General features: G+C 37.1%; 1 protein-coding gene across 12 annotated transcripts in view; it reads left to right on the plus strand.

The window, feature by feature from the left end:
• LOC134347066 (multiple PDZ domain protein) overlaps positions 1-22,160 on the plus strand; it is a 234,251-nt gene that overhangs the window by 175,363 nt on the left and 36,728 nt on the right. For all 12 annotated transcript variants that reach the window (XM_063049149.1, XM_063049152.1, XM_063049156.1 and 9 more), the window contains 2 exons: positions 11,181-11,326; positions 16,312-16,395. In XM_063049149.1, the coding sequence (XP_062905219.1) occupies positions 11,181-11,326; positions 16,312-16,395 (230 nt within the window). The remainder of the gene's footprint in view (positions 1-11,180; positions 11,327-16,311; positions 16,396-22,160) is intronic.

The raw sequence follows: 22,160 nt of genomic DNA on the forward strand, positions 1-22,160 counted from the left end.
GAGAGAGAAGTTTGAGTTTTAAAAACAGCACAAACAGCATGTTTCTTTGTAAGGGGACAAAGGAGATGAAGCTGAGCCAGGCCACACTTGGAGTATTCTCAACAGGTTTGGACCCCGTATCGCAGAAAGAACATGTTTTCATTGGAGGAAATGTTCACGAGGATGATTCTGGGAATGAAAGAGTTAACAAGAGCTTTTGGCAGCTTTGGGCCTGTACTCACTGGAATTTAGAAGAATGTGTGGTGATCTCATTGAAACCTACCGAATGTTGAAAGGACTAGATAAGATGAATGTGGAGAGGAAGTTTCCTCTGGTGGGGGTATCCAGAACTAGAGGGCACAGCCTCAGAATTGAGGGGTGACCTATAAGAACTGAGAGGATTTTTTTTTGCTAGACAGTAGTGATTTGTGTGGTGTAGGCCTAGTCCATGGGTATATTTGAAACAGAAGTTGATCTTTTCCTGTTCAGTCAGAGCATCAAAGGATATGGCGAGAAGGCAGGTGTATGGGTTTGATTGGGATCTGGGATCAGGGATCAGCCACAATGGAAGAGCAGGACAGACTCAATGGCTGAATGGCCTTATTCTGCTCCTAAGTCTTATGATCTTATGGACAATCGAGTTTTAAAAAAAAGACAGAAAATGGATAAAAATCACACATTCATAAACATTACATATTGGGTGATAATAATCATAAATTAAAAAAAGCAGAAATAGCTGGCTGCATCGGAAAGATAGACACATTCAGTTGCACAAGAGATAACTGAATTATGTGTACTGAACGAATTGAGTAGTATGTTGAAGCAAAATGAAATAGCCAATGAGAAATGAGTACTAGTGTTACTGAGTGCAATAGGTAAAAAAAAACATATAGTTTATTTAGAAGTTTAACTGCTCTAGCCAAACCAGCCGAAGTGAGCTTTGCTGATATTGTGAACGTTTAGGAACGTTCAGAACCAAAATCATTGTTGATTGCAGAATGCCTGAGATTTCATAACCTGAATCAAAAAAAAGGAAAGTCCATTTCAACTTACATGGCTGAACTGAAGAAATTGTCTGAGCCTTATCAGTTCAGTGATGGGGTTAATGATGCACTGAGAGATCATTCAGTTTGTGGAATCAAAGGCATTCAAAAAATGACTCCTAACCAAAGCACAAATCACGTTTAAAAGAGCAGTTGGAATCGCTTGTCAGAAACATTAGCCAGAGACGCAATTGAGTTGCAGTCAGGAATGAAAGCGTGCATGAACAAAATTGCGATGCCTATATGGAAACCTGCCTAGCTGAACAAATTGTGTTCCCTTTGTGGCAGAGGCTTGCATACACCAGACCAAGGCAACACACAAAATGCTGGAGAAACCCAGCAGGACATACAGCATCTATGGAAAAGAGTAAATATTTGACATTTCGGGCTGAGACCCATCATCAGGATTCACTAGACCAATGCAGTTTTAAAGGCAAAACTTGCAGAAAATGCAACAAAGTAGGATGCACACAAAGAGCATTTCAGACAGAAAAAAATAAATGGACTGCATAGGAAGAGAGAAAAAAAAAAGACGTTGCAGTTTCAAAAAGAGCACTAATGTACATGCTGTTAATAAAGAAGTCTGATAATGATGAGAGTGACACTGGACTGGCTGGCCTTAACATTTACTATGTGAAAACTAACAAGAGAACAGAAATATCGCCTACACTAGAAGTGAACGGCAAATTAACTAAAATAAAATTGAAAACTAACTCAGCTGTTTCAGTCATTCTGCAAAATGATTTTGAAATGCATTTCAAAGATACTGAACTGAAGCCTGTAAATATCTAACTAAGAACTTATACGGGAGAATAGATAATTCCTTTGGGAATGACGTTCATCACAGTGAAGTACAACAGCCAAAAAGCCACATTGGGCTTGTATGTGGTAAAAACATTGCTAGCATTGTAGGGCTGTGAATGGTTGAGACTACTGATTGGAGATCCATCCACCATTTGCTTGCCACATCCCATGCAATAGAGTCAACTAAAAGCAAATTAAAGGTATTTGATGGTGCCACAACAGTGTTAAAGGATGGCATTTGAAAACTCAAGAGATTCAGCAGGGAGCGCTCATGGAGTGAAGTCGCTTCTGGCTTCGCTCCATTCCCGTTATCTTTTTTAACCTATGATCTCCTTGATCTAATCAATTTTATCCACACCAGAAGATTTATTCTATCTTCCTGATTTTTTTCTTAAATTGCAACTCTGGAATTTAAAGAAATGAGTACAAGATCCAAAGCCAAAGATGGGAAAGATTCTGACGGGAACAGAGGAAAAGAGAAAGGTGACTCTAAACAAACGGAGCTGTCTTATGAGGTTATGATGAAGTTTTTAGAGGAAAAGTTTGAGGAACAACGGCAAAATTTATCTGAAAGTTTATCTGATAAATTTGAACAACAACGTTAAAGCCTTAATGAAGATTTAAAATCAATCACGGAATCTCTGAAATCCTTGGATTGTGAAGTCCAAGAACATCGAAGTAAAATCTCTGAACTGGATACTAAATCTCAGAAGACGGATTCAAAAGTCAAGAACTTAGAGCAGAATTTGGCTTCGACTATTAAACAACTGCAACATTTTAAATCCAAAATCATCGATCTTGAAAATCGATCGAGAAGACAAAACTTACGTATAATTGGTCTACCCGAGGATGTTGAGGATGGAGACCCTTCAATATTTTTTGCTCAACCTTTAAAGGATACGTTCAGTTCAGTTTTTCCCAACGAGCCTCCATTGCTCAACCGCGCCCACCGTTTACCACGGTCAAAGTTGACATCGGCTGTATCCAAACCGAGACCAATTATTCTTCGTTTCCATTATGTTAATGTTAAAGAACAGCTTCTCCAGACTGCTCGTCGACAAGGGATGATGAAGTATTGCCAGCATTCCTTCAGGATAGTTCAAGATTACAGTCCCGAAGTGATGAAGGAGCGACTGACTTTTAAACCTCTGATGTCGGAATGTTATCAAAAAAATCTCAAACTGGCATTATTGTATCCTGCACGTCTCAGAATTTCTCTTCCTGATGGATCTTGTCGCGTCTTCCATTCCATAACCGCCGCTCAAAGCTTTTTGGAGGATAACTACCCACCTGATGCGGACACCGCCCTTTAATTAATGTTCTGTGCTTTCAGTATCAGCTTTTTCCTCTGGTGTTTTTTTTAAAAAGAATAAACCTACTACCGTACGATGAAGGTTTTTTATAAGCTCAAGATTTTTGTTTTGTGCTTACTACTATAGTTATTACTTTACAATTTATATAATAGTTATTTCTTGTGAATAACGTTACTTTCTTCCAGTTAATTTTTCCTTAACTTTTTGTTTTCCGATATTATTACTAACGATATGATCTGACGATCATTTTCAGTTATATGTTCTTTATTTTTGTTTCTGTACAATTAAAATGGCGATTTGTTTTTCTTTTTGTATAATCTCCTTTGTTCTTTTTGGGATGCCATGTTCTTATGTTTCTTCTTCCCATAATCCCCTTTTTTTTGGAAGCGATATTTTATTTACTCTCATTTATAATTAACTAATCATACATATTGATACTAACTTTTTCTTATTTATGTGTCTTAGTAATTATACTATGTAGATTGTTTTAGTATAGTGTTTAATTTTTTATATATATATCAGTTTCCAGGGTGGTCATCTATATAACATATATCTTTGGAGTTGCCTCCTGCAGAAATGGGGTTAGAGTTAGTATTAGCTAGTTCTTTCTTCAGCCTCTTCTGGATTAGTTCAGGGTTCTTGGGGATGGTGGGTGGGCAGTCGTTTTCTTTTTTAATTTTTTCTATTGGGCTGATTTAGGACTACAAAGGTGTCTGCAGTGTCGGGATTTCCGGTTCCTCTCTGATCATGTATTCCTCTTCCGATTTCATGAGTTCACATTATGGTTAACCCTTTACTCACTGAAGAGTTAATCTTAAATTATGGATCACATTATTAATTTTGTCTCTTGGAATACAAACGGTTTAAACCATCCAATAAAACGGAAAAAGATTTTCAAAGTATTCCAAAGACTGAATGCTCGTATTATTTTTGCACAAGAAACTCATGTAAGGTAAGAGGATAATCAACGCTTCTTTAAGTTGTGGAAGGAAAAACAATACCACTCAAACTCCCAAGCCAAAATTAAAGGCGTTTCAATTTTTATAGATCCCTCAATTACATTTATTCATCAGGACATTATCTCAGATCCTAATGGCAGATTTTTGTTAATCACTGGGTTACTTTTTAATAAAAAAGTTGCGATGGTTAATGTTTATGCTCCGAATGTGGATTATCCTGAATTTTTTAAACACATATTCACTTCCTTTCCTAACTTAAACGAGTATTTGTTGATAATGGGTGGTGACTTTAATTTATGTTTGGATCCCATGTTGGACAGATCCATAGGTAGTCCGACTTTACCGAATAAGTCAGCTACTCCTATTAACTCTTTTTTGTTTGACTCTGAGATTTCAGAAATTTGGAGATTTCTACACCCAAACGATAAAGAATTCTCATTCTTTTCACATGTTCATTGTTCTTATTCTCGAATTGACTATTTTTTTATTGACTCTCGATTAATCCCATCTGTAATTGATTGTAATTTTGACATTATCGCCATTTCAGAACATGCTCCAATGAAACTTCCTATCAAGTTAATGGATACTTCTTGTACTAATAGACAATGGCGATTTAACCCTATTTTGCTTCAAGACTTGGACTTTGTCAAGTTTATAAAGGAACAGATTGATTTCTTCTTTTCAATTAACACTATGGAAGAAGTTTCCAATGGAACAGTTTGGGATGCTTTTAAAGCTTATATCCGTGGTCAGATTATTTCCTATTCGGCTGGTTTGAAAAAACATGCTAAGAATGAAATACTCTTGTTGGTTGATAAAATTAAAGAAATTGATTTAAAAAAAATGCTATTTCTCCCAGTAAGGAGCTGTACAAACACAGAGTTGAACTTCAATTGGAACATAGCTTATTATTAACATCCTCAATTGAAAATCAATTAATGAGAACTAGAAGTGATTTTTATATTCATAGTGATAAATCGGGTAAATTATTGGCTAATCAATTGAAATTTGTTTTGGTTAAACGTCAAATTACTAAGATTCGCAAACACGATGATACTTTGACAGTTGATCATGTTGGGATAAACAAAACCTTTCAAGAATTTTATACCTCTTTATATCACTCCGATTTTCCTCATGATTTTAATACCATGCATGACTTTTTAAGTAAACTAAATTTTCCGAAATTATCACCCGAAGATTGCTTATCATTAGAAACTCCTATTACAGAGGAAGAAATAATAACTGCAATCTCATCATTGAATTCTGGTAAAGCACCCAGTCTGGACGGGTTTACAGTGGAATTTTTAAAATTATTTTCCTCTATTCTCTCTCCGTGGTTGTCTAGAATATTCAAAGAAGCAATCAGTTTAGGTAAATTACCAGAATCGTTTTATGAAGCTTCTATTTCCTTAATTCTTAAAAAGAATAAAGATCCTACTGATTGTGCATCATACAGACTGATAGCTCTTTTGAATGTAGATTCAAAAATTCTTTCAAAAATTTTAGCAACTAGGTTAGAGAAGGTATTACCTCAAATTATATCTATGGATCAAACTGGATTTATTAAAAATTATTATTTATCCTTTAATATTAGGAGGTTAATGAATATTGTTTATACCCCTTCATTTATTACCCCGGAATGTATTATCTCATTAGATGCTGAGAAAGCCTTTGACAGAGTTGAATGGCCTTATTTATTTAGTGTGCTTGAGAAATTTAATTTTAGTTTGACATTTATATCTTGGATTAAATTGTTATATTATTCCCCGGTAGCTTTGGTTTGTACTAATAATCAAGGATCTCCCTTTTTTCGTCTTTTTTGTGGTACTAGGCAAGGATGCCCTCTTAGTCCTTTACTATTTAATATCGCCCTTGAACCTTTAGCAATTGCTATCCGTAACTCGCCCAATACTTTTGGTATTACCCGCGGAAATGAAATACATAAATTATCACTATATGCAGATGATTTGTTATTATACATCTCTAATCCGGAGAAGTCAATTCTTGCTATTCTAGCTTTGTTGGCTCAATTTAGTAATTTTTCTGGCTACAAATTGAATCTTAATAAGAGTGAATTATTTCCCCTAAATAAGCAGGTACCTATTTATGGATGTTTACCATTTAAATTGGTTACTGACTCTTTGGCCTGCTGCGTTCACCAGCAACTTTGATGTATGTTGCAAGACTTATTTAAAGCTAATTTTTTACCTTTAATTGATCAGATTAAACTTTTGTTTACTAAATGGTCACCAATTTCTTTGTCTTTGATTGGTCGGATTAATGCTATTAAGATGATTATTTTGCCCAAATTTCTATATGTATTTCAATCGGTTCCAATTTTTATCCCCAAATCTTTTTTCGATAATGTTGATTCAAAAATTTCCTCATATATATGGCAGAACAAAAATCCTAGGCTAGGTAAAAGGTATTTACAGAAATCTAAAAGGGGGGGGGGAGCTCGCCCTCCCGAATTTTAGATTTTATTATTGGGCAATTATTATTCGATACTTAAAATTTTGGGTACGAGATTTGGATCTGTCTTTAAATCCACATTGGGTAAATCTTGAATGTAATTCATTACAAGGGTCTTCTTTGGGTTTGGTTTTAGGAACTTGGCTTCCTTTTATTTCTTCTAAATTGTATAAACAAATGAATAATCCAATAGTTAAGCACACTTTACGTACATGGTTTCAATTCCAAAGATTTTTTGGGTTCAATCAATTTATTTTAGCAAGTCCTATTATATCTAATTTCCTTTTTCAACCTTTCACTATGGATCAAGCTTACTTTGATTGGAAAACCAAAGGTATAGTACATTTTCGTTATTTATTTTTGGATAATTGTTTCATGTCTTTTGATCAACTTTCTAATAAATATAACTTACCCAGATCTCACTTTTTTAGATATCTACAGATTAGAAACTTTAATTACTGCTTCTCCTAATTTTCCACACTCATATCCAATGGATGCTTTGGAAAAAATTTTAGATCTAAATCTTTCTCAGAAAAGTGTTGTAGCAATTATTTATAACATAATTATGAATTTATGTCCTGATGTTTCCAATAAAATTAAAGCTGATTGGGAAAGAGAACTTAAGATTATTATACCGATTGAAAAATGGGAAAAAATTCTTCAATTGGTTAATTCATCCTCTTTCTGTGCTAAACATGTGTTGATACAGTTTAAAGTAGTGCACAGGGCTCCTATGTCCAAAGATAAACTATCTCATTATTATTCTTATATTAATCCTATATGTGATAGATGTCATTCCGAGATAGCCTCTTTAACTCACATGTTTTGGTTATGTCCTTTGTTGGAAAAATATTGGAAAGATATTTTTGCTATTATCTCAACGGTTTTGAATATAGACTTACAACCTCAATCAATTACTGCTGTTTTTGGATTACCAATGATAGACTCAAATCATTTAACCTCTTCAGCACGCCGGATGATTGCATTTCTTACTTTAATGGCTAGAAGATCCATTTTGCTGAATTGGAAAGAGATTAATCCTGCTACTGTATTTCACTGGTTTTCACAAACTATGTTGTGTTTGAATTTGGAAAAAATTAGAAGTGTGGTTTATGACCCTTCCATTAAATTTGAAAAAACTTGGAGGCCATTTATTCAGCATTTTCATATGATGTAATTTGACCATTTCCAAACATATTTTACTTCTCTGTACTGTTGGTTGAGAGGAACGGAGTCGTCGACACTAAGGTTTTCTTTTCTTCCATTTTTACGTTGTTAGAATTGCCCAAGTCTTTTTAGTTTAGTTGACTAATTCTGTTTAGTTTAGTTTTTCTGGGGGGTGGGGTTTGTTTTTATCCTTTTTTTTCTTTTTCATGATTTTTCTCCAGTTTTTTTTTTGTCCTGTATTATTCATTGTTATCCTACACGATCGGGAGTTTTGTCAATTTATACTACTTGGTTTTATAATTACTCATTTTAAGTATAACAATGTATTTCCAAAAATTTGTACTATTGCTATGTTTATATTTATGAAACTAATAAAAAGATTGAAAAAAGAAAGAAAGAAAACTCAAACATATCAAGGGTAAAATGGTGTGAAATGAAAATTCCATACGCAAGTATTACAAAGGCCACTTGGTTCCTTATACTATCCATGATAAAATAGCTACTGAACTAGATCACATGGAGGCTGAAGGACTTCTTCAGCCATTTTTCTGGTGACCTGGGATAGATCACAGATCGAGCAGCTTGCCATGCACTGTTTGGGATGCCAACACGTCCAGGAGATGCCAAGAGTAGCACCTCTCCATCCGTAGCATGACCTGCATTACCCTGGCAGAGAATTCATGTTGGTTTTGCCAGACTATTCATGGATGTAAATTTCTTGGTAGTAGTACATGCAGCTATAAAGTGGCAAGGAGTGTCCCCATTAGCCTCCACTACAGCCTTGCACCTGTTTGTGTGTCGAGAAGCCTCTTCTCAAGGATTGTCACAGATATCACTTCATCTGTGACAATGGACCATAGTTTGTCATTCCTGAAAATGAATCATCTAAGAAATATTACATCAGCATTGTTCAACCCAGCTGCAGATGGCTTTGCAGAAATGTTTGTCCAATGTCTAAAGAACACACTGTGAGCAGTGTCAGCCTAACATACAACACTGACAATGAATCAGAAGCTCTCCAATTTCCTCCTTGCATATTACAATGCGGTGCACTCCACAACCAACAACTTTCTAGCTATGCTCTTCCTGTGCCATCCCTTGCACTCATGCATAGTTCTTCTCAAACCCAACTCTCAGAAGGAGTATGCAGGACTGTCAGCTGAGAGAAATTAAGGACTCCTAAAACAAGGAGGTTCAATGTTTCACTCCTGGACAAGCAGTCCTGGTGAGGGTCTTAAAGATTAAAGGCAAAACTGGACCACTTTCCTGTATAGTGGAGATTGCATCTAATGTCATCTGGAGATGACACATTATTCATTTGAGCAGTGTAGAGTAAATTGTTAGAGAAGAAAGATGTCCAGAGCTGTCAGAACCACTTCCTGCAGTCGTAGAGTTAACTCCTTCAATGACCATGGAGGAGACCTTGGAACATGAAATTGTTTCACAAGTCTCACCTGCCAACCAGAGTGACCCCCCCACCCCACCCCGGTCAAGAAAGATTTTATCCTGCAAGAGTACTCCACTGTGTCAGCCATAAACAATCACTCTAAAATAAAGTCCATAAAACCTTGCTTTGAATTCATACCCAACTGCTACAAGGCCCTATTCAGACCTAGTTTCAGCACAGTGACAGAAATGGGAGATGTTACAATACTGTTGCAAAAGCACTAGTGCTCCAGTGTATAGACTAAGGTCTAACTCAAATCAAGGATTTGAAAAACTTCTTTGCGTCTTATGAGTACAAGAGCAGATAACGAGCCAGAGGGCTGGAAAATTGCAAATGTCACTCCATTCTTCAAGGTGGGAGAGAGGCAGAAGAGAGGAAATTATCTGTTGGAATTCTTTGAAGAAATAGCAAGCAGGATAGACAAAGGAAAATCAGTTGATGTTGTGTACTTGGATTTTTCAGAAGGCCATTGACAAGGTGCCAAGCGTGAGGCTGCTTAACAAGTTAAGAGCCCATGGTATTACAGGACAGATACCAGCATGGATAGAGCATTGGCTGATGGGCAGGAGGCAAAGAGTGCGAATAAAGGGAACCTTTTCTGTTTGGCTGCTGGTGTCTAATGGTGTTCTACAGGGGTCTGTGTTGGGACATCTTTTTATGTTAGATATCAATGATTCGGATAGCAGAATTAATAACTTGGTGACTAAATTTGCAGATGATGCAGAGATAGGCGGAGGGGCAGGTAGTTTGAAGAAAGGCTACAAAAGGATTTGAACAGACAAGGAAAATGGGCAAAGAAGTGGCAGATGGAATATAGTGTTGGGAAGTGTATGGTCATGCACTTTCGTAGAAGAAATAAAAAGGTAGACTATTTTCTAAATGGAGCAAAAAGACAAAAATCTGAGCTGCAAAGTGACTTGGGAAACCTCATGCAGGATTCCCTAAAAGTTAACTTGCAGGTTGAATCGGTGGTGAGGAAGACAAATGTGATGTTAACATTCATTTTGAGAGGACTAGAATATAAAAGCAAGCATATAATGTTGAGGCTTTGTAAAGCACTGGTGAGGCCTCACTTGGAGTATTGTGAGCAGATTGGGCCCATTATCTTAGAAAGGATTTTCTGACATTGGAGAGGATTCAAAGGAAATTCATGAAAGTAATGCTAGGATTGAAAGGCTTGTCATATGAGGAGTGTTTGACTCACTGCAATGCAGAAGAATGTGGAGTGACCTCATTGAAACCTATCCAATATTGAAAGGCCTCAACAGAGTGGATGTGGAGAGGATGTTTCCTGTGGTGGGGGAGCCTTAGAATTGAGGGGCGTCCTTTTAGAATGGAAATGAGGAGGAATTTCTTTAACCAGAGAGTGGTGAATCTGTGGAATTTGTTGTTACAGGCAGCTGTGGACACCAAGTCACTGGGTATGTTTAAGGTGGAGGTTGATAAATTTTTGATTAGTCAGAGTATGAAGGGATACGGGGAGAAGGCAGGGGATTAGGACTGAGAGGGAAAATGGATCAGCTATGATGAAGTGGCAGAGAAGACTGGATGGGCCAAATGGCCTAATTCTGCTCCTATATCTTGTGGTCTTATAAAAGTCTTGGAAATGTTATTGATATATCAAATTTATTGTCTAAAACTTGTTAATATGCTGTTCCCACTGCACTTCAAGAATTTTTCAACCTGTTTCTCTTTGTATAGTGTTGTGTTTTCAAGTGAAAAAGTAAGAAGAATTGCATTCTGTTTGTGTGCAGTGTAAACTTTTTAAGTATCAATATTGCATAAGTAAAAATAGGATTTTGAACTGTAACCATCTCACTAGCATACATTTAATTGTATTTCTTATCTTACAAAAGAGACTTGTATAGACTTGTATACGATGTTTAATTGAAATGTAAATATTTACTGATGAATTTAATTCTTGTGTCTCAACTTTCCATCTGTTCTGATCATTTCATGCAATAAAAATAACATTTTTCTTTAAATTAATTCAAAGATCCAAACAGATCTTCAACAGCTGGTTCATCAACATTGGACATGGCTTCTTGTTCGATTATTCCCGGACGAGAAACAACCATTGAAATTTCCAAGGGACGCACTGGACTTGGACTTAGTATTGTTGGAGGAGCAGACACCTTACTGGTGAGTATGTTTGAAGAGAGTGTGCTTCAATCTCGTAGCAGTATTCAATGTCTTCCTTTAAGTGCATTTCATAAAGCTAAGTCTATCAACATAGTTTTGTACTTGTTGTGTTTGGGAAGAAAGGCAATAAAGCATGTTACTAATGATTAATTATTTGAAATTTATGCCATGCACACATAATTATAGAATATTCCATTTGTACCAATGTGTTATTTTAAGGTTAGTTTTATATGGTTTATCAGTTATGATCCGAAGGACAATTTCAAAAGTGAGATTGAGAAAACAACAAAATATAATGAAAATTAAAGGCTTAAAATAAAACGAATTGGGATGCTATCTTATTTGTTGTCTTTTGGTGTCATCCCCTTGGTACCATCTAAAGAGGATGATTGTGCATGGATGGAATATTGGAGTAGTGTATGACATGCTCTGTGTTCAGAGGATTCTCTGATACATTTTAGGATGCAGAGTATGTTCCTAACCTTTTATAGGAATAGTTGCATAAATAGAAGGCAGAGCTTTGAAAATGAAACCAGGAGCCTGACTGGTATGGATTTCTGTCAGGATTTTAACTGGAAAGTTGCTTGATTCACAAGCATAGTTTGGTACAGTAGAGAATTGCAAAGCAGGTCCGCTTCCATGTGGGCAATGCTACTGGGGTCAACTGATCTTATTGGGATGGTGAGGATCTGATACTGGCAAGATTTGATTCCTTACTCCAAGAAGGAGCATCAAAGTGGATGAGAATGCTCAGACTAATGACACAATGGTGCCCTTAGGTTGGAGTTAGAAGACTGCTGTTTCTCTTGGCCCATAGGCCTTTGTTAAAGACACTTGGCTTTTCTACAAAGGTGTTCTTTTACTTCTTTTGGATGTTGTGTTTTGTAAGGCTTGGGAATCTTAAGTGGCCAGGATGAAATGTATAGTGCAGATTAAAATAAGACTGCAAACTGCCTCGTCCCTGTGCCGAAGGCGCTGCACCCCAGCGGCCTCAATGACTACAGACTGGTGGCATTGACCTCCCACAGCATGAAGACGCTGGAGAGACTTGTTCTGGAGCTGCTCCGGCTTATTGTCAGGCCACACTTCAATCCCCTCCAGTTCGCCTACCAGCCCCGACTAGGAGTTGAGGATGCCATCGTCTACCTGCTGAACTGTGTCTACGCCCACTTGGACAAGCCAGTGAGCACTGTGAGGGTCATGTTTTTTTATTTCTCCAGTGCGTTCAACACCATCTGCTGGGGGAGAAGCTGACAGTGATGCAGTTGGATGCTTTCCTGCTGTCATGGATTCTTGATTACCTGACTGGCAGACCACAGTACGTATGCTTGCAACACTGTGTGTCCGACAGAGTGATCAGCAGCACTGGGGCTCCACAGAGGACTGTCTTGTCTCCCTTTCTCTTCACCATTTACACCTCGGACTTCAACTACTGCACAGAGTCTTGTCATCTTCAGAAATTTTCTGATAACTCTGCCATAGTTGGATGCATCAGCAAGGGAGACGAGGCTGAGTACAGGGCTACGGTAGGAAACTTTGTCACATGGTGTGAGCAGAATTATCTGCAGCTTAATGTGAAAAAGACTAAGTAGCTGGTGGTAGACCTGAGGAGAGCTAAGTTACCGGTGACCCCGGTTTCCATCCAGGGGGTCAGGGTGTACATGGTGGAGGATTACAAATACCTGGGGATACAAATTGACAATAAACTGGACTGGTCAAAGAACACTGAGGCTGTCTACAAGAAGGGTCAGAGCCGTCTCTATTTCCCAAGGAGACTGAGGTCCTTTGACATCTGCCGGACAATGCTGAGGATGTTCTATGAGTCTGTGGTGACCAGTGCAATCATGTTTGCTGTTGTGTGCTGGGGCAGCAGGCTGAGGGTAGCAGACACCAACAGAATCAACAAGCTCATTCATAAGGCCAGTCATGTTGTGGGGATGGAACTGGACTCTCTGACGGTGGTGTCTGAAAAGAGGATGCTGTCCAAGTTGCATGCCATCTTGGACAGTGTTTCCCATCCACTACATAATGTACTAGTTGGGCACAGGAGTACATTCAGCCAGAGACTCATTCCACGGAGATGCAACACAGAGCGTCATAGGAAGTCATTCCTGCTTGTGGCCATCAAACTTTACAACTCCTCCCTTGGAGGGTCAGACATCCTGAGCCAATAGGCTGGTCCTGGACTTATTTCCTGGCATAATTTACATATTACTATTTAACTATTTATGATTTTATTACTATTTATTATTTATGGAGCAACTGTAACGAAAATCCAATTTCCCGCAGGATCAATAAAGTATGACTATGACTATTCAATGTCATATTCAACTATCCCTCCTATAAGACCCCTTCTCCTATTCCTGTCAAAGGTGGGAATGAGCAGACGTAAGCAATTTAGTTTAAAAATTGAGATTTTCTGAGTTATTACATCTCACACTTTCACCATCCATCATTGCAAGGATTTAAAGTTCACCCTGGAAATCTGATTGAACTGTCTTCTTCTACATAGTGGCTTAATCTCTGCCATTTGGTACTTTCGAACCACAAAGCCACTGTCCATAAAATACGGTAATGCATTTCAACTCTGCCCTTCAGTTGAAAAACTGGTTTTAAGAAAGACAAAAGGCAGAGGTAGGCATAAGATATTTGATTTGACTGCCTATGATAGGAAGGGGAAAAAGTAAGGGTGGGTAGGTTATAGTAGCAAGCATGTTAATCACAGACCTATCGACTCAGTGGCCACTTTTGCTTGTTTATCTAATCAGCCAGTCATGTGGTAGAAACTCAGTGTATTAAAACATACATATGGTCAAGAGATTCAGTTGTTTAGAACAAACATCAGAATAGGAAGAAATGTGATCTAAGTGACTTTGATCATGGAATGATTGTTGATGACAGGGTGGTTTGAGTGTCTCAAAAACAGCTGAGCTGTGTTTTTCATGCACAACAGTCTCTAGAGTTTACAGAGAATTGTGGTGCAAAGAACAATAAATATGTGGTGTGCAGCAGTTCTATGGGCAAAAGAACCTTGTCGATGAGAGACGTCGGGGGGGGGGAATGGCCAAACTGGTACAAGCTCACATTACAACAATGGTGCGCAGAAGAGCGTCTCTGAATGCACAACACGTCGAACGTTAAAATAGATGGGCTACAGCAGCAGAAGACCACACTGGGTTCACTCATGTACCTAATAAAGTGGCCACTGAGTATAAACTGCACTACACATGTGCATGGAAACAAATTGCTAAATTCCAATTAAATGTTGATTCCAAGACTTCGTATGTTTAAGCAGCATTTTTATAAATTCAATACATAGAGTCATCATTTATGTTTATTTAGTAAGATTAAGGTATATTATAGTATGCTTGTAAAGTTTATATACTTTGCTAGGTAAGAGATATACATCATTAAATTTTTGTGGAGTTTTGCCAACTGTGGTCCATAACCAGAGACTCCAGAGAAATAGCTGTTTATGGTTGGTTCACTTAGGGTGTTATTGGATTAATTTCTAAAATTATGCTGAAAAACTTAAAATTATAGTGGCTAATTAGAATTTTACCAGAACCTAAATTTATTTCTTAAATATGTGCAATAATGACTGTTGATCTATTTACTGGTGCTCTCCAGAGAATATAATGCAGATCATAGGTTTCTGGAAATCCACAAAAATGTTTGCATTAAATAATGAACGCTCTCTTAGCTTGGCTGTATAAACTCTGGTGCCTCATTAATTTTGGTCTGTGCTGGTAATTGCTTTCTGCAGTATTCGGATTACACAAAATTAAATTCTTAAACTTTTCAAGCATTTCAAAATCTTCCATTTTAAGACTCCACCTTTGGAATCTCTGCATGGGAACTACTTTTCAGTCACTAATATTTCAGCCAAAACTGAAGGGGTGCTGGATTTGTATTTGCTGCATTAAATGGGAATAAATTGCAGAGGGTCTGACTGTAATTTTTAAGAGCTAATGTACATTATGCCAGGACGGGTGAGGTTGCCTTAATTTTAAAAGTCACCTGACAAGAGCATTTCATCCTTGGTCGGATGAACTCAACGTCCCCAAGAAAGCCGTTTAGGGTCACTTTGATCCACATCGCTATTAGATCCATTGCTTCTTCACAAAGGGTTAAGGCAGCGTGATTGTCCACAGCATTAGATCCAACATCTTACAGGTTCAATAAATGAGAAAATAGAACAGTCTTGGATGCTAAAATGTTAAGTTACTACAGTATGTCTTGCACCTATGACTACATGAGGAAATTCATTTATTTAATTTCATGTCACGTATTAAGTGCACAAATTTAATACATTAAATGATTTGTTTAAGACTAGAATACCATGATACCACTTGTCCCCTACCCTATCTTTTCCACTCCTGCAATCACGTCCCATCGGAGGATAACTGATAAAAAATTGGTTGGGCGCAAGATGACCATTCTGAATGATTGTTTTTTTTTTAAATTCCACAAAGAAAGAAATGGAAACCATGCTGCCTGCAAATTGGGATAATACAGGAGAACAATAACAGTGATGTGAACTGGATGGGCTCAAAATCATTCATTCATCTTAAAAAAAATCAACGAGAAATAGAAAGTAGTTGCCGTAAAATTGGTCTTCATTATAAATGAGAATGAAGTCTACATGCAAAATAAGATAATTATGTACTTCTGAAGAACCAACATTGAATAAATCACCTTTATAGTTAAAGTAGGTCTATATAAATAGAAAATTTATTGTAGTCAGTGTAAGTTCATAAGAGGGAAGTTTGTTTTTACTAGACAAGCATTTCTTGTAAGTATAACAGTGGAGAATTATAGTAATCTTGATGTGTCATTTCTTGGTATTATACAACTAAAAGCAAAAATTTTCTTTGGTATATTTGTTCTAATATTCCATGCTGTTTTTTAAGTATTGTTAATTTGCAACTAGGAGTAACATTGAACTTATACTGAGAAATGTTTTCATCACATGTTAATCATAGGGTGCCATAATTATTCATGAAGTGTATGAAGAAGGAGCCGCAGCTAAAGATGGAAGATTGTGGGCTGGGGATCAAATACTGGAGGTAAGGGAAAGAATCGGGAAACCCGAGTTACTGGTATAGGCTTTTCAGAAGCAATGTATTCTTGAATATGTACTCATCATCTTAAATGTGTAATCATCAGGTGATAGAAGTTTGTATAGGGGAGCACTTTGCATCCAGTGATCATAATGCCATTAGTTTCAAAGTACATTTGGAAAAGGATAGTTCTCGTCCACAGATTGAGATTCCAAATTGGAGAAAGGCCAATTTTGATGGTATCGGAAAGGTTCTTGCAAGTGTGGATTGGGAGAGGCTGTTTCTTGCAAAGGTGTACTTGGTAAATGGGAGGCCTTCAAAAGTCAAATTTTGAGAGTACAAAGCTTTTATGTGCCTGTCAAAATAAAAGTCAAAGATTACAGGTTTAGGGAACCTTAATTTTCAAGAAATATTGAGGTCCTGGTTAAGATATAAAAAAAGACGAATAGCAGGTATAGGCAGGTAGGAACATATGAGGTGCTTATAATTATAAGCAGTGCAAGAGAACACTTAATAAAGAAATCAGAAGGGTTAAAGGAAGGTATGAGGTTGCTCCAGCAAGCAACGTGAAGGACAATCCTAAGGGATTCCATAGACATGTTAAGAGCAAAAGGATTGTAAGGAACAAAAAAATGGTCCTTTTGAAGGTCAGAAAGGTAATCCAAGTGTGGAACCAAAAGAGATGAGGGAGATCTTAAATGGATTTTTTGCATCTGTATTTACTCAGGAGACAGAGTCTGTAGAACTTGGGGCAAAGCAGCATAAACCATGTACCACATACAGATTACAGAGGAGGAGGTGTTTGCTCTCTTGAGACAAAATAGGGTGGATAAATCCCCAGGGCCTACCAAGGTTTTCCCTTGGACCATGTTGGAGGCAAGTGCAGAAATTGCAGGGGCCCAAGCAGAGGTATTTAAGTTATCACTAGTGACAGGAGAGAGACCAGAGAATTGGAGGATAGCTAATGTCATTCCACTATTTAAGAAAGCATCTAAAAATAAACCAGGAAATTATAAGCTGGTGAGTAGTCGGAAAGTTATTGGAAGGTATTCTAAGGGACTGGATATATGAGTATTTGGATATATGGATTGATTAGGGATTGTCTGCATGGCTTTGTGCCTGGTAGGTCATGTCTAACCAATCTTACAGAGTTTTTTGATAAAGTTACCAGGAAAGTGGATAAAGGCAAGGCAGTAGATGTTGTCTACGTGGACTTCAGCAAGGCATTTGACAAAGTCCTGCATGGAAGGTTGGTCGGGAAGGTTCAGTCACTGGACGTTCAAGATGAGACAGTAAATTGGATTAGACATTGGCTTTGCGGGAGAAGCCAGAGTGTGTTAATAGATGGTTGTCGCTCTGACTGGAGGCCCGTGACTAATGGGGTGCCATAGGAGTAGCTGCTTAGTCCATTGTTGTTTGTCTTCTTTCTTAATGATCTGGATGATAATGTGCTTAACTGGATCATCAGATTTGCGGATAACACCAAAATTGGGTGTATAATGGACAATGAGGAAGACTCAGGCTGCAGTGGGGTCTAGACCAGCTGGAAAAATGGCAGATGGAATTTAATGCAGGTGTTGCGTGGTGTTGCATTTTGGTAGGACCAGCCACGGTAGGTCTTACACAGTCAATGGTTGGGCACTGGAGTGCTGTAGAACAAAGGGATTTGGGAATATAGCTGCATAATTCATTGAAAGTGGTATCACAGGTAGATAGGGTCATAAAGAATGCTTTTGGCACATTGGCCTTCATAAATCAAAGTACTGAGTATGGAAAATGGGATGTTATGTTGAAGACGTTGATGAGCCTAATTTGGAGTATTGTGTGTAGTTTTGGTCACCTATCTAGAAGAAAGATTTAAATAAGGTTGAAAGAGTACAAAAAAAATTTACAAGGATGTTGCTGGGACTAGAGGACCTGAGTAAGAAGGAAAGATTGAATAGAAAAAGGATCTAGTGCTTTTCTGGTGTCTTTGACAAATAATCTCTCCTTGGGCTTCCAGCAGGGTACAGGTATTAATTATAACAGATGTTTTGATGACAAACCGTGTTATCTTCATTACAGATGATGCCTGGCACGTCTAATCCAGTGATACTTATATCCCTGTAGTCCAACCCTCCTGATTGGTTAGTCCTCATCCAATTAGGTTTCTACTTTCCCACTTTGTTTACAGTTGAATTCCACTTCCTACTTAGAGCGAGACCTTCGTCTTTGTTAAAATTATTTTCTTCTAGTTTTATTTCAAAATCTTCCTTTACCAGAAAGTCCCAAAAGCCATTGGTGCAGCACAGTAGTTTTGTGCCATCAAAGTCAATTCTTCTTTTTTTAATTCTATTTTTATTTGGATAAGGAATTCACAAATATCATGTACTTTTTTCACACATATAACCTTTTCCATTTTTTTATATGTATAAAACTATAATTATTTATACATTCTTAAGTACACATTGAGATGATATAAAAGGAAATTAGACACTTAAATAGATAATTATGTACTGTGGTAATTCTAATCTATTAGGCTAAGTAATGGTATTAGTTGTTAAGAAAAATAGTAATAATAGTTTCCATATAACTCTTCTGGACCATTTCCACTGGTCCAAAATGTTGTATGTAAGCCTATGTAACAACCATTGTAGCTGTTTATATCCTAATTTGTTCATGCTTGCTCCTGCCCGCAGACATAATTATCCAATCCCTATGTACTTATTTACTTAATTTTTCCATTTTTTATCCCTTTCCCAAATCTTTCCCTTTACTTGTGTTAATTCTCTATTTTCCAAAAGAAAACAAAAAAAAAGACATTTAGACTAGGGGTGCTTATGTTAGCAATATTACTGTGTTGATGAGAAGAGCAATATAAATCATTAGGAGAGTCATCTAAAGTCTGCTCGCATTGGGGTTATATATTCAATCCACTTATTTCAGATTTGATAAATTTTTTCTTTTTGAATTCTCAGGGAGTAAGTCAACTTTTCCATTTTAAATATTTCCAAGATAATTTCGTGCCAATCTTCTAATGTAGGTGGTATTGGATTTAGCCACTTTCTAGTGATTGATTTCTTACTTGCCGTTAAGAGGGCCTGCAGCAACTTTATATCTTCCTTCTGTTCAAGAAACAATACATGCCCCAAATAGAGCGTCTCAAAGTTCAGAGGTATCTGGGACCTAAGTACCTTAACTAATGTTCTATGAATACCTTCCCAATATAGACTTAATTTAGGGCAATCCCAGAAAGTATGAAAATGATTTACCTCCTTAGAGCCGCACCTTCTCCAACACATCTCGTTTGTATCTTTATATTTTTCCTGATATGGGGTCTTGAAGTATCTTATAATGTTTTTCCAACAATATTCTCTCCAAGTCAAAGAATTAGTCGAGGACCATTGAAAGCTGCAGATTTTCCCCAAGCCTCCTCTGAAAGTACCAACCCCGCTTCTTTCTCCCACTTCTCTTTAATATACAGTGTATTTACATTTTTAGCATGGGAGAGTGCATTATATAATCGAGAAACTGATTTACTAGGTATTGAACTGCAAGCCGAATTCAGAATCTTGAAAAATTCTAATTCTACTGTTGATAGGTCTGTATATCTACAACTCTGGTTAACATAGTTTCGTACTTGAAGGTACCTTAAAAAGTCATTGTGTTCTAGGCCATGTTTGTCCTGCAGGATTTGGAAACTTTGTAATACTCTTTTATCTATGAATGAGAGGTAGGTAGTAAGACCTTTCTTTATCCATAGCTCAAATCTTTTATCTCCTCTGTTGGGAAGGAATTCGGTATCATATGCACACCATCTAAAGAGTTTTAACATGTTATTAATTCCACATGAATTAACCACCTTCTGCCATACTTTTAATGTAAGATTTATCCAACTGTTTTTAAATTTTTCCAACTGGGCCATCAGTCCTTTGTCAGCTATTGAGGCCTGTAGAGGAAAACTGTCAACTAATCCAAATTCTATTTCCTTCCATCTAGCCTTATATTCCCTATTACACCAATATAACAGAGGGTTTATCTGTGAGGCATAAAAATAATTTCTCAGGCAAGGAAGAACCATACCTCCTCCTTCCTTCCCTAACTGTAAGGTGTTATATCGAATTCTAGGTTTCTTTCCTTGCCAAATGAAGCGGGAAATCCATTTGTCCCATTCCCTGAATTGATTATCATCCACCTCCACTGGTAAAGTACGGAAAAGATACAATAACCGAGGAAGAATATTCATTTTTATAGTATTTATCCTTGAATTTAAACTTAAAAAGGGATAAGATTCCGTCTATGCATATCTGCTTTTATCTCTGAGATTAATTGCCCATAATTTACCTGTGACAGTGTTGAAAGATCCTTCGGCAGGGTTATTCCTAAATATTTTAATGATTTAGCTTCCCACTTAAGATCATATGTATCCTGCAATTTTTTGGATGGTGTATAATTTAGGGACATAACCTGCGTTTTCTTTACATTTATTTTATAACCTGATATTTTCCCAAAGTCATCCAACAGTGTAAACAATCCTATAAATGATTTTTCTGGTTCACTCAGATAGACCAAAACATCATCTGCGAATAACGCCACTTTCTGTTCAATCCCTGCCACCTTGATACCTTTTACGATTTCGCTCTGTCTTATTAGTTGGGCAAGCGGTTCAATATATAGCGCAAAAAGGAGAGGAGAAATTGGGCATCCCTGTCTAGTGCCTCTCTCTAAGATGAAGGAGTCAGAGAGGTCCCCATTTATCTTAATTCGGGCTGTAGGGCTGTCATATAGAGTCTGAATTACTTTAATAAACTTTTCTTGAAAGCCGAATCTTCCTAACACTCTGTATAGGAATGCCCAACTAACCGAATCAAAAGCTTTCTCAGCATCCAATCCTACTACCATTGTCTCTGTCTCGTTCTTATTAACCTGTTCTAATATGTGCAGAGTTCTCCTTATGTTGTCCTGTGTTTGTCTTTGTTGAATAAATCCAGTCTGGTCTAAATGGATTAGGCCAGGTAAAAGCTTTTCCAATCTGCGCGCTAATATAGATGTAAATAGTTTGTAATCTAAATTAAGAACACTAGTTGGCTGATAATTGCCACATTCTAGTTTATCTTTACCCTCTTTAGGAATAACTGAAATAATCGCTTCTCTCCAGGAAGGTGGAGTTTCTCCTCTCTGCAAGTTCCAATTAAAGGTGTTAAGTAGTAATGGGGCTAACTGTGTCTTCAGGGACTTATACCACTCTGAGGTAAACCCATCAGAACCCAGGGACTTTCCAGCCTTTAACCTAGAGATGGCCATGTTCAGTTCTTTGACAGTTACTGGTTCTAATAAACTTTCATTTTGTAAATCTGTAAGTTTAGGTAGATCTAAAAAATTCAATACACTGTCTATATAGGGCTCATTGGGGACCCGGGGTTGGGAGTACAGCTCTCGATAATATGTTTCAAAACTCTCTTGAATTTTCCCTATTGTACTCTCCACAAGCTTTGTCTTTGGATTCTTTATTTTATGAATTGTATTGTCTGCTTGTTGTTTTCATAATTTATATGCTAATATTCTAGCTGATTTACCTCCTACTTCATAATTCTTTTGTCTCAGGTAAAGAAAATTTCTTTGAGTTTCCAACATATAAATATCGTCAATTTCACTTTGCAATTTCCTAATTTCCTGTTTACGATTTGAATTACTTTTGTTGCTATCTACAACTTGAAATTGTTTTAATTTTCCTTGAAGGTCTGCTAATTTTTGTGCATTGATTTTTTTCTTGTGAGTGGTAATGGAAATAA

The sequence above is a fragment of the Mobula hypostoma genome, chromosome 5, assembly GCF_963921235.1.
Source record: "Mobula hypostoma chromosome 5, sMobHyp1.1, whole genome shotgun sequence".
NCBI lineage: Eukaryota > Metazoa > Chordata > Chondrichthyes > Myliobatiformes > Myliobatidae > Mobula > Mobula hypostoma.